This window comes from Cajanus cajan, chromosome 4 (assembly GCF_000230855.2).
Source record: "Cajanus cajan strain Asha chromosome 4, NIPB_CcT2T_4, whole genome shotgun sequence".
NCBI classification, from domain to species: Eukaryota; Viridiplantae; Streptophyta; class Magnoliopsida; order Fabales; family Fabaceae; genus Cajanus; species Cajanus cajan.
The window spans coordinates 73515473-73535703 of record NC_138520.1 but is presented as its reverse complement, the minus strand read 5'-3'; the positions used below and the strand labels follow the sequence as shown (position 1 = coordinate 73535703).

The 20231-nt window shown below is 28.0% G+C and overlaps 2 protein-coding genes across 6 annotated transcripts in view; both read right to left on the bottom strand.

Annotated features, from left to right (window-relative positions):
• Positions 1–3697: 3697 nt before the first annotated feature.
• On the bottom strand, positions 3698–5417 carry LOC109792057 (V-type proton ATPase subunit G 1). Of its 2 annotated transcripts, none has more exons than XM_029270052.2 (5): positions 5287–5417; positions 5052–5144; positions 4786–4886; positions 4525–4677; positions 3698–4041 (listed from the first exon to the last, which is right to left on the bottom strand). In XM_029270052.2, the coding sequence occupies exons 2-4, from the start codon at positions 5137–5139 to the stop codon at positions 4534–4536; spliced, it is 333 nt and encodes a 110-aa protein (XP_029125885.1). In that variant the 5' UTR covers positions 5140–5144; positions 5287–5417; the 3' UTR covers positions 3698–4041; positions 4525–4533. The 2 variants fall into 2 exon arrangements, with proteins under 2 accessions (XP_029125885.1, XP_020207028.1); XM_020351439.3 differs by having other exon boundaries at positions 5052–5176; positions 5287–5343.
• A 6794-nt stretch (positions 5418–12211) lies between these two features.
• Positions 12212–20231, bottom strand: part of LOC109792058 (uncharacterized) — a 32652-nt gene continuing 24632 nt past the window's right edge. The window contains exons 7-13 of one of the 4 annotated variants that reach the window (XM_083073025.1): positions 19784–19858; positions 19509–19571; positions 16234–16299; positions 15990–16055; positions 14795–14917; positions 14579–14671; positions 12212–12808 (exon numbers count right to left, since the gene is read on the bottom strand). In XM_083073025.1, coding sequence (XP_082929151.1) covers positions 12542–12808; positions 14579–14671; positions 14795–14917; positions 15990–16055; positions 16234–16299; positions 19509–19571; positions 19784–19858 — 753 coding nt within the window. In that variant the 3' untranslated portion in view covers positions 12212–12541. The remainder of the gene's footprint in view (positions 12809–14578; positions 14672–14794; positions 14918–15989; positions 16056–16233; positions 16300–19508; positions 19572–19783; positions 19859–20231) is intronic. The other 3 variants (XM_029270053.2, XM_083073026.1, XM_020351440.3) reach the window with 3 other exon arrangements.

Genomic DNA, 20231 nt, shown 5'->3' with positions numbered 1-20231 from the left:
AATAATGGGCTACATATTAGAATGCCTGTTAGGAGGAACTAGATTGCCATTTGATTACTGAAAAAGCTAACCAATTCAAGTTTAATAATTCTATTTTTCTTATTTATTTAAAATAATTATTAAGATATTTAATAAATAATAAATTCAGTTTAAACTAAAACATTTCATTCATTATTATGAATGTACCATAACATTCTTTATCTTAACAGTAATTTTAATACGAGTTAATCATCCCTACACTGTCGATGTAAAGTTTTTTTACACTGGTAACCAATCATATATTTTAAAGTTGCTTCTTTTATTATTATTTTATTAAATAAGCAACTGACATGTACTATTAAAAGATATGATTGGTTATCCGTGTAAATTTTTTTTACACTGACAGTGTATATAAGTGATTAACTCTTCTAATATATTATCAAACTACAACATAACATCCCCAAACTCCTATCGCTCATGATTTGCATCAGGCAATTCTTCCAATTTCTCCTATGAACTTCTTGCACAGTAAAATCCCTAAAATGTAGGGATTTTAAAACTTTAAAAGTTTAGACATTTAATTTCGATTTAAGTAAAATAAATATCATAAAATAATAAAAAATAATTCATACAAAAAACAAGTCATATTATGTATTATACATTTATACAATGTAGATTTTGACTCAAAAATATTTTTAAAAACTATTTTGACTTATTACTTCATGCAGATTTTTTTTAAGTGCTTAACATCATTTTGTCTAGTAATTTGATAATATCCCATTAAATACGAATAAGTAGACAAATGTTAGAGTGATAGTACACTAAACAGACTACCATAACACAAAATCAATAAAAATTGGCCATATATGGAATTTTTTATGCCTCGATTTATATCCATTATGTTGAAATCCCTTTTATGATTGATTGTTCTTGGTAGTAAACTTTTGAAAAACTACATTAGATAATGGACATCACTATTAATCTACCACTTCAAGAATTCAAGCTCAATCAAATTGTTCAAACACAATTCAAACAATTTTCATAGCAAAATCTAATCATAAACCATCAACTACTTAAAGGTTCAACTTTAAAACATCAAATTTATCAATAAGTCCAATTAAAAAACTAAATTATCTAATTTAAGGTCCTATGAATTAAAATAACTAAAACCAACTCTAAACCCAAATCTAAATTAAGTTTTATAATTGAAATTAAATGTTATAATTTATACCTATTTCTCCAAACTTGCTAGTTTTCTCCTAATTTCATTGATTTCTTCTTTTCCTACTTCTTATCTTTCTCCTATCTCCTTCCTTGCTTACTCTATTCTTGAAATTTTAGTTGTTTCCTCATGGTTTTCCTCCTTGGCCATGACAAGATGAATTATTTTTGGTTGTTTCTTTGACTTGGTTTATGTCTTGGTGTTAAGGATTGTTAGATGAGCTATTTAGTGTGGTTTCTCCCTTTTATACTAATCTCTAACTCCATTTTCAAATCTTCTAGATTGATAAATTTTCTTGATCTTTCTTAAGCCATTTTAATCACATAGTGATTAAGAGTTCATTTTGTAGAATTATTTAACTATCATAATCATCAAGCTTCCTATCCATTTAATCACATGGTAATTGGGTGTCTAGATATTTTATAAAATTTTATAGAATTTTGTAAAATAATTTAATATAAAATTTTGAAGAATTATCATAGAGTTAATCAATACAAAAATGTATTCATTTGTCATTATAATTTGGTATACACTTGAGCGTGGTAGGATAAGGAAATTTTCTAGAATTATCTTAGTTGATACAAAATTTGGAAAATGTATTCATTTGTCATTATAATTTGGCATACACTTGACCGAGTCAGGATGGGCTATGGGGAATTTGGATCATAAAAATAGTTGGTCTTGCTCCTGTACCTTAGATTTTAGGTAACTTCATTTGGTACACTTGAGATGAAAACTTATATATTTAGTCCTATTTATTCATATTTCTTTAATCATTAATTAACGAGTGTAGTAAAAAGATTGATTATTTAATAAAGGATAAATTATAACATTAAAATAATAAATAATTAAAAATAATGAGTGTTGGTGGGATACCCTCTCTAAAGAAATTCCCTAGCATTTAGGAGAAAGTTAAGTAATTGAAATTAGATGAATTTGTTTACAATTCAGAACTATGTAGTAATTTTCTAAGTGAATATATGTTGATAGCTTCAACATATCTTTGTTCAAAGAAGAAATATCTTATTGGGACATGGTTAGCTTATACTATTATCAGGTATATAATAACTTTTACCTTATTAACTTTATATAAAATAATATTTTATGTAAAAATGAAAATAATCTCTTACAACTATATATTAAAATAAAGATTGTTATATTTTTCATGTAATTGTTAAAAAACTTTAATGGTGTAGTAGTTAGGCTTGTTTTAAGTTATCTATACGAGCAAGGTTTAATCTGTGGTGAGACTTATTTTTAAATTTTGCACTGGGTTAATAATTGAAGGACTGCAGTTTTTTTTTTCCTAATTTGTGAAATAATACGAATTGTTTCACCTTAAATATGATTTTTAAAATCAAAATTACCAGTTTTATCATTTGTTAGATAATATCATAAAAAGTCTTTATATTATTTTATAAATGCATTTTAATTAAATTTATGTGTATGATTAATCAATTACCGACAACTGTTTTAACTAGCGGGAACAAATCTATTCACAAAGTAGTTATTCCCACTATTTTTTTTATAAAGATAAGAAAGATTACAGAGATGGTCGCAATGAGAATTGAACCTAGGTTCTACCCTAATCCCTCCTCACCCAACCACTAGGCTAACTCTAGTGATTTAACTTTTTTTTATCATCGTGAGTATAATGCATATTTATGATTTAATTATTTTTATAATTTAAATTATGGTGAATTAATTTATATTATGAATATTGACTCCAATAATTTATTTTATTTCTATTATTTTTATTTTCTTAATTATATTTTTTGGTCAACTATAATATTGACATGAAATATATACTTCCAAAAATAACGGCTACTAAGTTAGAAATACAAATTGAGTATTCTTTCCTACATAGTTTTTTTTTATGTTTAAAGTCAAAATTTGAATCTTAAATAATTTATTTAAATGATACAAATTGTTATTATTTGTATCAAACTAATATTAGTATTCTCTCTCTAGACTGTTAACAAGTGATTATTTATGCCGAAAAATACTAAAAATCGTCTAAATAGCATCATAAAACAAGAAATGAAAGACCACTGCAATGAAATCCACCTATAACATTATGGTTCACAAGTTCCAATTTTATCAATTGAATCAACCTTGTTAGCAATTAGTTTATTATTTATTGTTTGTCATAACTATTTTTGTGTCAAAAAAGAAAAATATTTTCTGTTTCAAAATGGTTCAAAAATTTCATCATAATAAAACAAAGTGATTTTGGACTACATCAACCGCAAGACTTTTGAACTAGATGATTTGGGTTGTTCATAGATTAGATTTTAAAAATGCAAGTTGAATTGAATTAATCTATTTTATAAAATGGTTTGGTTAATCTTGTGATTTAGATTGAATTGATTTTAAAAAAACTAATCAATTTTTCATATATAAATTGGTTTGGTTTGATTATCTTCTACTTATATATGTTTTTATTTTTTTCAAAATCGAATCAAATTGATCTAATTTGTAAAATCGGATCAAATATTAATTATAATCATAATCTGGATCGATTTTTATTGGTTTAAATTTCTTTTTCACACAAATCTTATAGTTATTTCAAATAAAGAGGAAAAGAGACCCATACATCCAAAAGCATTCTTGACAATGTAAAGGTATTACTAAAGCATATAAACATATTAAATATGAAAGGAAAAAAATGCTTTTGTTAACTTTGTGACAAGGGATATTTGTTGAATGCTGTAGTTTTGTAGCCAAGACCATAGCAACCCAAAGCCAAATTGCAAATAGTCTTCCGATGAATTTTCCTAGCTTTGCCTTTTAATTTTATTGTAGTTGATGACTCTTTATATTGGCGTCTTCAGCAATTACTGAATCGTAAGAACACGCAAAAGATAAATATGCAGTTAATTAAATAGACAGCAAAGAGTAATTATTAGAAAGATGAGACATCCCTAAATAATATTATATGTGATAATCATGCCATTGTTTGTCTTAATGATTAATTCATCTGCATTTCATTGTAGTTTTACCTAGACTTTTATCATATAATTGCAAAATGATTGGTGATGATTTAGCATATAAAATGAAAGAGATAACAAATAAGAAGTTAAGTGAAAGACAAATCTTAGATATATTGTGTGTTTGGAGTGATTCTTTAATAAAAATTGGAGTTTTATCTTAATGATTTATGTTGATCTTTCATGCAAATCATGATTATACAGACTATCGAATTAACTTTAATTGAAAAACAATACTTAACAAAATAAGTTCCAAGTTTTGTCCTTAAAGGAACATTACCCTAAACTATGTATGTGAAACTGAATACTTGAAAGAGAAATTAGAATACTAACCTCAGGTCATTATGTTTTGATATTTGTAACATACTTGAGTAGCATGTCAACCACTTCTGTTGTGACCTTTGAAGTTGATTTCTTTAAAGTTTTAATCTTAGCCTCTGTCTCCTCCTCAAGCCTTTTTACATTAGATCCAGAACTCCCAGTGGTCTAAGGAAACCCAACCAAATACCAAAGCATACATAGAAATATTGTGATCCAATGAAAACATGTTATATTTGAATGTTGATCTATAATACCAAAGACATCATTTTATACCTCTGAAATTGACTTTTGATACTCTTCTTCCATGTGAGTTCTGTATTGTGCTGCCTCCTTCTCTGCCTCATCCTTTGCCTGCTTCAACCTGTGAGTCCTTACTGAAAAGTTGAACATAACGTTCGTTTTCATCATTCATATTCAATAATGATAGGTTTATATATCTTTTTATCGGTAGAAATTACAATGACAACAATCTATAATCATGTGAATATTATATAATCTTCTACTATTAAATCTATCCTAGTAAAACATTAGGGCCTTACAATTTCTTGCACTAGAAACAATATGTTGGGCTTCTTGTTCAGCAGTTAGTAGCATCTGAATGCCTCCTTGTCCTTTGAATGGATCCATGGTAACTGTGTATCAACAAAATCAACATTCAAGGAACCTATAATGATTGTGAGATTCAACTTGGATAGTTTGATCATCATCAACATTAATTTAATTCTCATATAAAATGAGAAAATAGTTGGGAGAAACATAACATCAATTTCTTACCAAAACAAAGGAAACTATTCAAAAATCTTGGTGTATGAGGGAGAACTTTTATGTCATTTGGTGGTGATTATTGTTCTCATAATAACATTCCGAAAGTAATGGGAATAGTTTTGTTATGTACCAAGTCAATCTGCGCAGTTTGTGTTGTTGCAACTGTAAAATGGTTTGTTACAAATATACAAATGTCAAAATAATTAACTAAAGGATTTAAAATTTACTTGTTAATTTTGAAAAACTACTTAAATATGAGTAGTTTATTATATTAATTAGTTGAGGACAAAATTATAAACAAACTCCTCAATCAGGGATAATTTGTATTTTTTATTGGGAAAAACCCAAGTCCCACATTGACTAGAGATTAGACAATTGAATAGTATATAAGTGGAAAATAACCCTTACCTGACAAGCTACTTTTGTATGGTTGAGTTAGGCTTAATCCATTATTCTAAGATGGTATCAGATCTATCCTAGATTCTTAAAAATGGGTCACCAACTATTGATACATGTACCATAAATCATTAAAAAAAGTCATTTATCCACATACCAAGCCCACCAAGCCCAATAACCCTGGACTTGAGGGGGGTGTATTGGGAAAAACCCAAAGATTAAACAATCGAATAGTATATAAGTGGAAAACAACCTTTACCTTATAAGTCAGTTTTGTATGGTTGAGTTAAACTTAATCCACTATTGTAAGATTTTTTTGTTTTTGTTTTTTTTAAATGACAAGATTGGTATTTTAATTTTTTATAAAATTAAATTAAATGTTTATATAAAAATTATAAATACATGAAAATCTATTTGACTAATTTTAGGAGTTTAACATTTCTTTTAAGTCCCCCAATCCTAGTGGGGAAGTTACGTTTCTTATATGTACTGCTAAAAATGGGGAAGTGTCATTCATTTGTCTCCGCAAATATTTTATAAGTTTCATTTTTTGTGTCCAAAGGCATCTACCATCTTTTATTTATGCAACAAACTATTACTAAACATTAACAAAATCTTTTTAAATTTTTTTTACTCAATATAACGTCATTATTGCATGCGTGCACACCGTAATTAAGATTTTTTAGTATTTTTATTTTAATTAATAGAGTTATATTAATAATTATTTTAATTATTTAACATGTTTTAGAATATTATATAAGATATTTTAATTAAATATTTTAATTAAATATTTTATTTTAATTAAATTAAGAGAAAAGAGAATTAGTAACTAGGTTAAATGTTTTAACTGAAAACAGTATTTAGATTTTTAAAAGAACAATCTTTTGATCAAATTTTTTTATGTTTTTATTTTATATTCACTTCAAAACTCAAAAGAATAAGAGCAAAAAAGAAATTACTCCAAAGTCTTACATTCATCTTTTTTTGTTTAGCGGGATAAGGAGAATGAGAAGTCTTGTTCCAGATATAAAATTGTATGTTAGATAGTTAGATTGGTTACCAATCTTATATATATTATATGAGGGATTTTTTCCATATTAAAATACTATATAAGACTGATTTTATTTAAATGAATATAAAGGGACAATTTGAAGACTAAAAAGAAAATATAAGATTTTTATGACATAAAAAACACCAAAAACTTTAATGATTTTTTTTAATTATATTTTCACGACTTACATAGTTACATATAAGAAAATCACAATTCCAAGCTTTTTTCACTCTTTTAAGAACACTCATTATTTTTTGAAACATACTTGGCACATGAAGCATTACCATTTACTTTGTTCACAAATGCTTTTTTTTTTTCCTTCTCATATTTATCGAAAAGAAAATTAATGTATAGATAAATTAGTTGGTTTTGAATTAAAACATAGGACTATTTATATGGTGGTCTATTTTGCATTTTTTTATTTGAGAGATTTTTTTTTGAAAATTGTCGTAGTTTACGTTCATTTTATTTTTGTTAATTTCTTTGTGAGTTTTGATCTAGTTTCTCGTGTTTTGGTTTTTGTTTTTTTTTTCTATTTTTTATATACTTTTTAGAGTATTACAAATGATTGGTAGATTATGGAGTATCAACTTTGTTGGGATGCCTCAGTCATATAATCTATATTTAAAATTTGTTTTTATTCTTTAAATTATCAAAAATTATTATTTTGGTTCCTTAAATTTAAAATTTATGTTTTTAATTCTTATAATTTTATAAAATATTGTTTTAATCCCTTATAAAATAGTATAAGTTATTGTTTTAAATTCTAGTTATCAACTCTTAGGAAACTTTCTTAGGAAACTTTATTGCTAACACATCTTATGCTTCAATTTAATGTCTTATTTTTCGATATAATGTCATTTTTGCTTGTCAAACAAAATTCTCTCATGGAATATGATCACTAATAAAATAACTGAACTTGGGAACTAAAATAATAATTTTTAATATTTAAAAAATTATAAGTTTTAAACTTGAAAGATAAAAAATATAGTGACTAAGATAATATTTTCTAAAATTATAAAAATTAATGATACAAATTTTAAATTTAAGAGACTTAAAAAGTATATATATCCTAAAAAAATATTTAAAGTTGAACTTTAAAACTGTGTACAAATGTTGACACGGATAAATAAAACGAAATCAATCATGATTATTGAATTGTGAATATAAACCCTTTATTGTACTTTATATGTGATTTATACTAAATTTCTTTTAGTCAAGTTTTCTTTTAAAAATAGCTTAAATATAGAAATTTTGATAAAAAATAAATTAATTCATATATATATATATATATATATATATTATATACATTAACTATTTTTTCATTTCAAATAAATGTTAATATATAATTAAAATTTATAATCAACTATAAATTATATTATAATTTAAATTCGTAATACATAAATATCATTGAATGTATAAATTATATTTAGAGTTTATTATAAATAATTTATATTGCGATGTAATATTATTTTTATTATTGATACTTTTTAAAATATTAAGATTCATTTCATAATAAAAATGAAAAAGGATAGATTGAAAAATATATATATATATATATATATATATATATATATATATATATAGTTAATAATCAAATATACAAATAAAAATAAAATGTGGGTTGAAATAATACTTTCCTATATTTTACATCTTTATAATAGAATTAAGCATTTTTTTTTATCTTTATATTTTTGCTTCATGTTCGTTTTGTTTGTAAAGGAGGCATACAACCAAAAATAAATTTAAAGCAAAGTTGTTTAAATATAATAGAGTAGTTTATTATTTAATCTTTGAAAAATGTGAGCATGTTATTTTATTTTTGGTGAATCTCCATGATGTTTGAGTTTGTATAAAAACGTTGTTTGTAAAAAAAAAATTCTCAAAAAATATATAACTAAATATTAATTAACTTGTATGATGTGTGTGGTTGTTTTTTTTTTACATAGGATGTGAAAAAGAAAGAGAAAAAAATAAGAATATATAGAAACTCAAGAAATTAACTAAATTCGTCAACTCAATAACATCAACTAATAACAAGGGGTTAAGAAAATCAGGTTCAACTACTAAAATCGTAAGATTTTCTTGAAATGATGTGACTTTTTTTGGCCAAAACATCTACACACATTACCCTCCCGAAAAATATGTGATAGAGAACAATTCCAACTTCTATTTAGAAGACTGTGGATTTCTACAAATTCATTTACGTAACAGTATATTTACAAAAAGAATATAAAATTAATGGATACAATATGTTTACAAAAAAATTAAAATTAATTAAAAAAAAATTCACTAAAAGAATAGATGTTGGAATGTTGTGTCAAATTTATCAAATAAAACTGTAATATGTTTTTTTACAACAATAAAACTGTAATTTTTTTACACCAAATAAAACTGTAAACCTAAAAATTAATAGAACAACTTTAAAAGGTTATAATAGGAAGTCCAAAAAAAATTGTATTGTAAAATATTTCATAATCAAACTCAAACTTTGAAAAGCTAATACTATAGGATTCCGACATAACCATGTTTCTTGGGGACGGGGGACTTACAATTTTTTTCTTTTCATTTTTAGTTTTAAACAACTTAAAATTCCCATCTTATTAATAAATAAAAACTATATTTTGTGTTGAGCTAGGACTCACACACTATACATGATAGTCATGTAACCATTGAAATCTTTTATTATTCCTTGAATAGCATGTATAGCTTTATAATATGATTGTGTTTTATACATTTAGTGTCTAGTTATAATGTGAGGGTGTTCAAAAGAGGAAGACCAATTCCATTATGGCATTATAGTTATTGCACTTAAAATATGTCGAGACAAATGTAGTTTATGGCTTTAATAATAATGTACAATAGTCTAGATATCAAATTTAAATTTAAAGGTCTAAAATCATAAGCATTAGTTTATTGAAGATTTTATATTGTTTAAATAAACAATTTTTGTGAAAAAAAGTCAACGTAGGTAAGAAAACTCAAATTTAGAATGAGAGTGTGAAGTTGAACAGGATTCAAAGATTTAAGAAGTTCAAGATTACGACATCCATATTCTCCCAATCTTAAATCAATAATCTAAACATAATAGCTAACTCTGCCTCTTAGATTGCTAATTATTTTTCATCATTGAAATTAACCGTCTTTATTTCATACGAATTCCTAAATTTGTCATGTGAAAATTCATACGGAACAAAATAAAAAAAGACAAAGAGGTTAATTAAATAGATTAATTTAATTGAAAGTTCAGAAAATTAATTTAATGATGCAAAATTCTAACTTTATTGTTTTGTAGGTCATATCTTATTAATTAATTATGACAATACTCCCATCAATCAATTCTTTGTATGAAGACAAATCAATGAAATACAGAAAAGGCTCAAATAATATAACATTGGATGATCAAAGGTTGAAAGTACATACAACTCTAGCATGTAATTTAGTCAAACATAACAGAGAGACGATATTACCATAAACATTCACCTCTTTGGTATTCACTATTCACAGCTAAGCTAAAGAGTGGATGTGGATCCTGTGTAGCAACTCCATCTTTTACTCATGCTTTCTCTTCTACCTTAATGCTTTCACACCTACACACAATCCAATTTCTCATAATTAATAAAGCTTATCTCCAACATAATCATGCTTCTGTTTTCACTTTTAAAAAGGATCGTCTATGATACGTACATGTAAGCTGCTAATGTTTTACTATATACTACATGTTATCACTTTTTAATTTGCAGGACATGTAATTTGACCCTTCTATAGTAATGAATTTAGCATTTTAGAGTTCATGAGTTAATGTTAGCCACAACTATGATTTGGTTCAGATCAGATGATTTAGATATATTGCTGATCCATTTAACAGGTTAGTAAACTTTTCCATAAACACCATCGAGTAAAATAAAAAAAGAAAAAGAAAATAATTATTTTCATAGGTTAAAATAAACTTAAACATAAATTAATTTGTAAAAACTCTTTATTATTAACTTTCTCAAAGTTTTATTTTTAATATTATACATAAGTTAGTATTAGCTTTTATGGAAAAAAATTCTAATGCTTTTATAAAAACTTATCCAAACATGTCTTTAAAATACTATTTTAACACATACAAAACTATGATATATTATTTTTCGAAATATAATGTTAACGGACTAATGACCAAATAAAGAACCCAAAATAATTAAGAAACTGGACTCTTTTTTAATATTTTTTCTTACTTTAGATTCATATAAAGAACTGTAGATTATATTCAACAATTATAGCTAGCTTAATTTACCAATATGCGTATTCTCGTACCGTATATTGTGAATAATTAATTTGATTACTTATAGCTGAAAGTTCAAGAAAAAATAATTTTGCCTGAATCTAAATAATTTAAGACATAAAAAATGAAGAGATAAAAAGGAAGTTGTGCGTTTAAAAGCAAGTAACTGAAAGGAAAATAAATTGTAAAAAATAGTAACCGGAAAGTGAATAAAATGCTTGAAATGTGAATCGAAGATTAAAATAAAAAGGAGTAGAATTGGATGAATTTAAATGACTTGAAATGTAAAATAAAAAAAAAAACAAAAAAAAACCTCGAGAAGTAAATCAAAGCAAAGAGTAAAAGGCAAGAAAGTTTAGACTAATATAGTATGTTCAGAGGAGAAATTTTAAAATTTTAAAATTACTTTTATTTTAATTTTTATCATTTTTTAAATATTTTATTTGGACAAAAATCATTTTAAATTTCATAAATTTTAAATTTTTAGTTTGAATGAAACAACTTGATTTCGATCATGAGTAAAATTGATTATTTATTATATATATTAAAATTTTAATTTTAAGATCATATTTTATAAAAATAAATATTGACCATTTTAAATATTTAATAATTTAAAATTAATATTTAATAACTAATTTTTTTAAAATATTTCATTAATAAATAAAAAAATTAATATTCTTTATGTCTATTATGAATGCGAGGAGATGGAAGTAAGAAAAAAAAAGAGATAAAAAAGATAGAAGAGAAAAAAAGAAAAAGGAGATGGATAGAAAAGAGAAATAGGAGAGAAAAAGAGATATTAGAGAAAGAAAAGTAGTAATAAGAGAAACAAATTTAAAATATGTGAACATTTTATGTTTTAGAATAATTTATTATATTTATTATTTTCTTAAAATCATTAATATATATATATATATATATATATTATAAAGCATTTGAATTTACTAAGAATATTTTTATATATATTATGAATCATGATAAAATTAAAAATTTTCATATTTATATATAAAGTTTGAGAAACAAATTGAATAAAAAAAATTTACAAAACCCTCCTCTACTTCAACAAATAAAATTTTATTGTTTTTTTTTAAGTTATTTTATTTTTATAAAATAATTTAAATTATTTGCACTAGTATTTAGTGAGAGAAAAAATTAAATTAATTACTTAAATTATATGTTTGTCAATAACACATCATTTAATATAAAAGAAAAAAAAAAGATAAAAGAAATACACTTTAAGTCATTTTTATTAAATTTAAAAACTAACCGTGCTAAAATATCTTAATTTAAGATTTTGATACAAACACGTCGAAACGCCTGAGATCAGTTATTTAAGATTTTGGTATCAAACTCAATAAGGACCACACTCGATTGTGGGCAATTATTTTCTGACTTGAAAACCAAGTTCTTGTCTCCAAATCTTCTATTTGATAATCGATCATTTTTCTTCATCAAACTTGACTTTGTGATTTCGAATACGATGCCGAAGTAGATACCAGCTGTTTCATTTCTACACACAAAAAATAATTGTTTTTGCACCTTTATTCAATCTAAATATCATTAGAAAGAACTGTCAAATCTTCGTTGACTCCAAACATTTCCAACAGAGAGCTCCAAATGGAAGAAATCGAAGCAGAAGAATGTTCTAGTTTTGGCCGTGGAGCTATCGATGTTTGATCAGTTAAATACGGCACTATATAAGTTTTCATGTCATTACGAGAGATATCCAGATGATCTCCTGATACGTTGATGAATTTAACTTTCCCAGCTTCGTCAAGAGCTCTCAAACCTATCCAATCATCAATGTAGAGCTCAGTCTGCACAAAACAAAGCATACCTTTGATATCAGATGTCTTAATATCAAATATGATTGAACAAACATGCAAAACGCTAAAAATGGGTTGGATGCATAACCATTAAAAAGAAAATAAAAACTGCCACAATATATCATGACAATATAATGCAATCACTTGGCAAGAAACTGGTCACGGAACATCGGGCCCTGGAGTTATTTCTCATTTCAATCATTAAAAGCTATAGCAAGCTCATTTAATTAAAGAAAGAAAAAAAAATCCACAAAGATTATTCAAGAATTTTACCGGCATCACATTCCTTGAAAAGAATCTGTTATAATCAGCATGTTTCAATACTTCTCTCTATAGTAAGTGGCCAAATCAATGCTTATGGAGAGTGATTTTCGTGAAGGTTGACCTTCGTGATAGACAAGTTCAATTTCTCTGCCCTCATCTACACTAGCCCGGACTCTTATATTATACAACCTTATTAAAATAAGAACTCCTCAGAAAGAAAAAAGATTCGGGAGAGGCAATGAGACAGCTCTAGACAGTAACAGAATAGTAATCAGGCAATAGAAGACAGCTTGTTATTTCTCCCGCCTGGCAACTTCTTATGACAAGGAACAAAAGCCAATATACATCAGATTAAACAAGGATAATGGTCGATGATGACTGATAGAATACTGGTTTAGAATGTAAAGACCAAGAGAAAGCAAGAAAGGAAGTTTTATTGAATATTCTCTTCCTATGCTGGACCAGTGGAACCCAAAGAGACAGTAAAAATAGCTTATATATAGTACAAGTCTTTCCCACCAAATTTGAGAGCCTAGACTTTCCCACCAAAAACTAACTTATCAACTGTTTATGTTTCCCTACCTACTGCTATTATTTATAACAAACCTAACTAATTAACTACTCTAATAGTTTATAACGTGATGCTTGTTATTTCTTTTTTCCTGGTAGATGTTAAGTATATAGTAACATACTAATATAAATTACATTTAAGTAAATGAGGTCTAATTTGCAATAAAAAAGAGAGAACAAGGGCTAAATGCAAATAAAAGAAAAGAGGAAGGGGTGGAAGAAGAAAGAAAAGGAAGATAAAATAGAAGATCTGATACTCTGCTGTTGCACCAGCCATAGATAGAAAAAAAAACGAACTGGAAGATCAGAGATAAACTGTTAATTATGTTTAAATGTATTATATTCATGTACTGTTCCTGCTTTTTTATGTCGATAAGTCCTTTTGTAATCTAATTTAAGTCCTTTCTATTTTTGTTACAATTTTTCTGTTCCGGGTTTGAGTGTCTTGATTACACCTAGTAATGTTATCATATAATCTAGAATCATATGATTTGTATTGTAATGTATCAGTGCCTGTTCTGAGGCTGAACTGCAATTTATATTGTTATCTGCAACCCTGGATTCAGGTAATCCATGATAATCTATTATCCATTCAATTTGACTTAAGCAGAAAAAAAGATTAAAATGCTTTTAGGATGCAAATGTAAAATGCCTAGATATCGAAGAACCCATTCTTTGACATTTTAATTATTTTATTTTGCATATCCAAAAATCTTGCTTCATTGAAGTGGTATCCCTTCTTCCAATGGAGGCTGGTGTACCAGAGGTGATCCACTGTAAGTTGTCATACACTCATATCTCATGGAGGGGGGAGGTCAGAGAATTACACATAAAGTCACAGGCAGCAGCAAAGCAGCTAAGAAGATGGGTATGCAACATTGCAACAATTAACTACAGATAACTACAGATGTGGAATGCTTAACTTACCTGTTGCACAGGTATAACAGGATGGAGGGCTCCATTTGGATAATAACCAAACCATGCTGTTTCCTTTGGTATTAAAACTTTATCCTCTTCAAACTAGTTTCATGCAGACAAGACAGAGCAATACAAATTAGTCATGTTGACACAATAGTTGTAAATTGGACAACTCCAAATTATCAAGAGAGATTAGAGGATGATTACATATTTCTTCTAACGCACCATTATGAGAATCAAATTCTGCAAGTTAGTAAACCGTTGCCTGTAGGTGGAATTCCTCTTATTTGCGATTTCATTATTAAGCTTTGGAAGGAACCTACAACCCTCAGTATAGCCAGCTATATCCTGAAAATGGATTAAAAAAAAAAGAAGGTTTCCACTCATCTAATTTGTGAGTCATAGAAGCACTTGATGGGATTGCAACCTATGGTCTACCCTCTGCTCAAGTCCATAATGGGGAAATTTTGATTGGATATATATGTCATTGACCACGGACAGAGAATCAAGTAGTTCAGTAATGTGTAACATGCAATTAAGCAAGCAGCAAAAGACAACTTCAATGAAATGTTACTCCAGTAAAAAACAAATATAATTGACACAAGGCAAGTCAAGACTGCAGTGTATTAGGATATAGCTAAAGTGTGTGCTTAACTGGCAGCTGCTACTACTCATACAGCTGACGGTAGTTGTTTATTTTATTATCTTTTGTAATATTAGTTATAGCACTTAGAGTTGTGCAACTGACAGCCCTGTTATGTGGCTCACCATCTACACTAAAAATTAGAATCCCTAACTTGGAGAGTGAAGCTTTCACTCTCCCCTTTCTTAATTGAGATTCTCAACACTCTCGCTTATCTTCTTGGAAGGTGCATTTCACACACTATCTCTGTAACTAACCAAAACAAATATCTCTCTCAATCATCTCAAACTACTCTTCTTTTATTTTTTTACTTGTATACTCGAGTTTCTTAACCACCTATTTCTATTTCAATTTAAAAATAACCATATATTATAATTTAAATTAAATATTAATACAAAATATAATTTTTATATTTAAAATAACTTATTATAAATTTTAATTATAATATAATTTATAATTTTAAAAATATGTAATTATTTATTTATTATGAATAATAATTACAATTACAATTACAATTAGAATTATACACAAATAAATATTTATCCTCTGCCATAACAGGCTAAAGTACTAGTTTTCTATATAAATGTATCTATACCCTCAGATTATTACCAAAATATACACTTTTCTCCCAATTTTGTTTTCTCTCAAATTATATTAACCAGTTTTCTCACACTTAGTGATGCAGTATAAAGAATGGAATCTAATCTCATTGCATGGCTGAAATGTTTGAAGATTGAAAACAAATTTGATGAAAATATAATAACAAAAAAGAATTACTTGAAAAAAATCCAAGATTATACTCACTATTGGTATTTTAACATAGCCACTGGGAGCCAGATTTTGCTGCACCAAAGCATTGGAGAAAGATATAAGGAAGTCATCTGTTTAATAGATTCAGAAGGAAAATATTTAAAAAATGAATGCAACACATACATAAAGACATCCAAACATCTACTTTGCAGAAGACCATAATTATCAAGTAAAGTTAATACAAAAAAGACTGAAAAATTGAAGTCAAAACCTGGGCAAACCGGCTGTAGATCCCTAATTGGAGTACAATATCAATAAGGGTGCATACTGACTCAGACTGAGAAAGAAAAAAAAAATCATGTTAGACCATCATGCTAAGACAACTCTGTAACAAAATTACAGATAAGTAACAGCTTAATTATTCAAATTATTTACTCAATCACAGACATGACGAGCATTAAGGATCAATATATCATGGTCTACCACATTTTGTGAAAAGGACTTACTGTGGAAATAAAATAATTTATTGACAATAATATGATTGCAATAATATGCTTATTATTTGTTGACATAGTATAATAAGAAGATCATGCTGATTTTATCCTCTTAGAATAGTGGATTTAAGCCTAACTCAACCCTACAAAACTGTCTTGTAAGGTGAGGATTGTTCTCCACTTATATATTCTTTAATTATCTTATCTCTAGTCGATGTGGGACTTAGATTTTTTCCAATACACCCTTTCACGTCCAGCACTATTGGGCTTGATACGTGGATAAATGGTGAGTGACCCTTTTTTAATAATCTAAGATAGGTAGCCCCTTTTAAGGATTTAGGATAGATCTGATACCATCTTATCAGAAGCGGAAGAAATCATTCTTCTTTTTTTATTCAAATGATTGGTCTAGTACATAAATAGGTAAAACAAGGAGATAAAAAAGGAAACAAATAATAGGCAATTCCTATAATTAAATAGGAATCCCTATAAATCAGTAACAGCAATAAAGAATAAATTATAGACCCTAATCCCTGAAATTCTGCAACATAATAATATCCATAAATTTTGGGATTCCTATCCAACAGATCCCATACAAAATTATAATGCAGGATTGCAAGATAAAAAAATTTGCACCTGATTTAAATCTATAGATTAGCATCAGGGCAGATTCCTACAAAGCAATGGTTGTTCGTTCCATAACAACACAGGCAGCAAGATCCTTAAGAAGAAAGAAACTTTAGTATCACGTTGGTAGTGAAGCAGCAAGCAGCCATGGAGAAAGAGTGGCAAAAAGAAGTCTAGAAAATGGTGGGAATGATGCACCATAGTTTAACCCATAGATCTAAGTATAGCTATTAGTCATCAATGATGCAATGAGAGAACCAATATGTTGATTGGAGCTAACTTTAACAGCATTCATTGACTATAGACTTGCTATTAAGCAAAGGAACTACCTGCCAAGTTCCACTAGAATTTTCAATGCAGTCATTTCCTCCACTATAGTCAGTCGCCATCCAGACCATTATAGAACCTCACTTTTAGTATTTACTATTTAGAAATAGATAGAGGACAAACATGTGACAACAAAAAAAAATGTGGGGGACAACCGACAATGGTAGCCTAAAAGGATATAAATCTGGTGAGGGTTATGTATAGAGCAAATACCTTTATGAATAGTAGCAGGAGGCAACACCAAGGCAACTAAAGGGAATGAAGAAGGGGAGTGCAGCAGTAGGAGGATCAGGACTAATGAAAGAAGAATGGCAAACCCAAAAGACAATGAACAAGTGTGGAGGAGAAAAGGTTTTGACTCCTCCAATAAGGTAATTGGTGCCCACTATTCAGAGTGAAGCTCTTGAATATCCTTTCCACAGGTGTGAATGGTCCCGGAAGATACACCTAAGGGGGCAGGAAAGTGATCCTAAACCTTTTATAGAGCTGTCATTTTAGGAACCATGTTAATAAAGGTTTCTTAAGAATGGGGAAAGAAGAATAAGATGAACTACTTTCAAAAATCTACAAAAAAAAAAAAACATTTAAGTTTGCAGTCTTCTGCATGTCTGCAGATGGGACTAACATGTGTAAAGCAATGTAGACAGAAATACTAATGGATCTTCCCAATAAGTCTCTTTACTAAGACATGGTGGAAGGCTATGATACCAATAGATATGAACCTTGGGAGAACCACACCACAAAAGCTAATCACTGTAGTTAGGTAGCCCAAAGCCTTATAAAAACCATACTAGAGTCCAATACTTTCAATGTGGGACTCAAGTCCCATACCATGTAATTGAATCCAAATACTACAATGTCAGCTTCACCACTCACCCCATTCATTTGTAGCTAAGAGGCATGATGGAAGACTCTAATACCTTGTAATTGAATCCAAATACTACAATGCCAGCGTCACCACTCACCCCATTCATTTGTAGCTAAGAAGCATGATGGAAGACTCCAATTGATAAGAGGAATTTTGGAAGAATCACACCACAAAAGGTATCACTCTAGTTGAAAAGTCCAAAATCTTATAAACTCCACACTAGAATCCCATACTTCTAATGTGGGACTCAAGTTTCATTCCTTACAATCGAATCTTAACACAGTATCTCTATTTTCTTTCAGTTTTTGAGTTCTTTTCATTAGTTATAGATCTCCCTCTGCTATGGATATCACCTTAATGACATCAGAATAAGGGAAGAAATTCCAGTGAATGTTTTTAATAAAAAAATGCCTCTGATTTTCAGTTTCCCATTATTAATCAAGATGCAAGATCATTTTCTACCTAATTAAAGAAAGGCAGTGAGGTGTGTGGGATGCATTCTGGTGTTCCACCGGATTACAAGGAACCTAGGTGGGTCTGCTTCAGACAGAAAAAATGAGGCACTAGATGGGCAGACTATGGGAAACTAGCTTTGAAGGGTGTTAGTACACCTTTGTAGTATTGGGCCCAGAAGCCCAGTAGTACAGGTTGTCTGCATATAATTATCCTTGTACTCGTTTTTTATTTTTTAAAAAATACAATCAGTTCAATACAAAGGATTTGGTTCCCTGGTTTAGGGGGAAAAGTATACAAAGCAGGCGGCAATAACCAAAACAACTGCTTATTCAACCAAATGCAGTTCAACAAAAATATGCAAGATCAAGCCACATGCTCACACTCAAACCTCACACTTTTTGTTGTCCACAATGTGTGATTTGATTTTATCCTTCCAAAGGACAATAAAAACAAGGATATCCTCTCATTCTATGTTATTGCATGCATAATCATTGAGATAATTTCCTGATTGATAGCAATGTCCACGAGACTGACAGATAGAATAATTTGAAAATTGATACATATGTATCTGGTCAGGCAACCTTATTTATTACACTTATTAATAACACATTTTGCTAAAAGAACGTTTCATTAGTATCGGCATTTCTATATAAAAAGGCAACATCAGGTGGATGAAGTTCATCTACAATGTTTACCCAACTTAACCTTAACAAAAAACAAATAGAATATAGAGTAATTTCAGAGACTAAGAGCAGTAGTAGAATAAGCACATACTCCACATAAAGGAACAGAAGCGGTACCAGCATGTGGACCTCCCAATGATATAAAATTCTTAACCTGTATCACATAAAATGAATAAAAGTATAATACACTACATTAAATTAAAATATGGTACAAATAGAATAATAAATAATAGCTACAAAAACTTGGAATGTGTTCAAGAAAAAAAGCGCTCTCAAAGAATCAAACACTAAAATGCAATGTCAGGATTTCTTCAGATTTAGACGTAATAAAAGTGCAATATCACAAATCATAAAGTCAGTTCTTACAGGAGGTGATCCATCACAAAATTCAATTATTCCTCTACCAATCAAGTTTCCCTGATAACCAAAAGAACCAATATGCTGTTAATATAGAAAAAACTAAGTCAAAAACTGAAAATTCACTTAAGAGAATATTAGAAGTTATAAAAATAAAGAAAAACATGCAGGAGGAGAAATTAAGATCAGAAATATTTCCTAATAAAAAAAATCAAAACTATTTATATTGAAATCCAAATTATAACAAGAATTAATAGGCAAACATAAGTGCAGTAAATAAACACTGTCCATGGCCGATTTGGGAAGACTTTTCCCACATGAAGACAATAAATGTAAATTTCCTTTATTTTCTGAGCTGTACTTTCTATTATGGGAATGTGTACAAAAATTACATTGATTGTGCTAGTTGATTCATGTTGTACTGCACAGCCAATAGAATCCTAATAAAATACTGCTA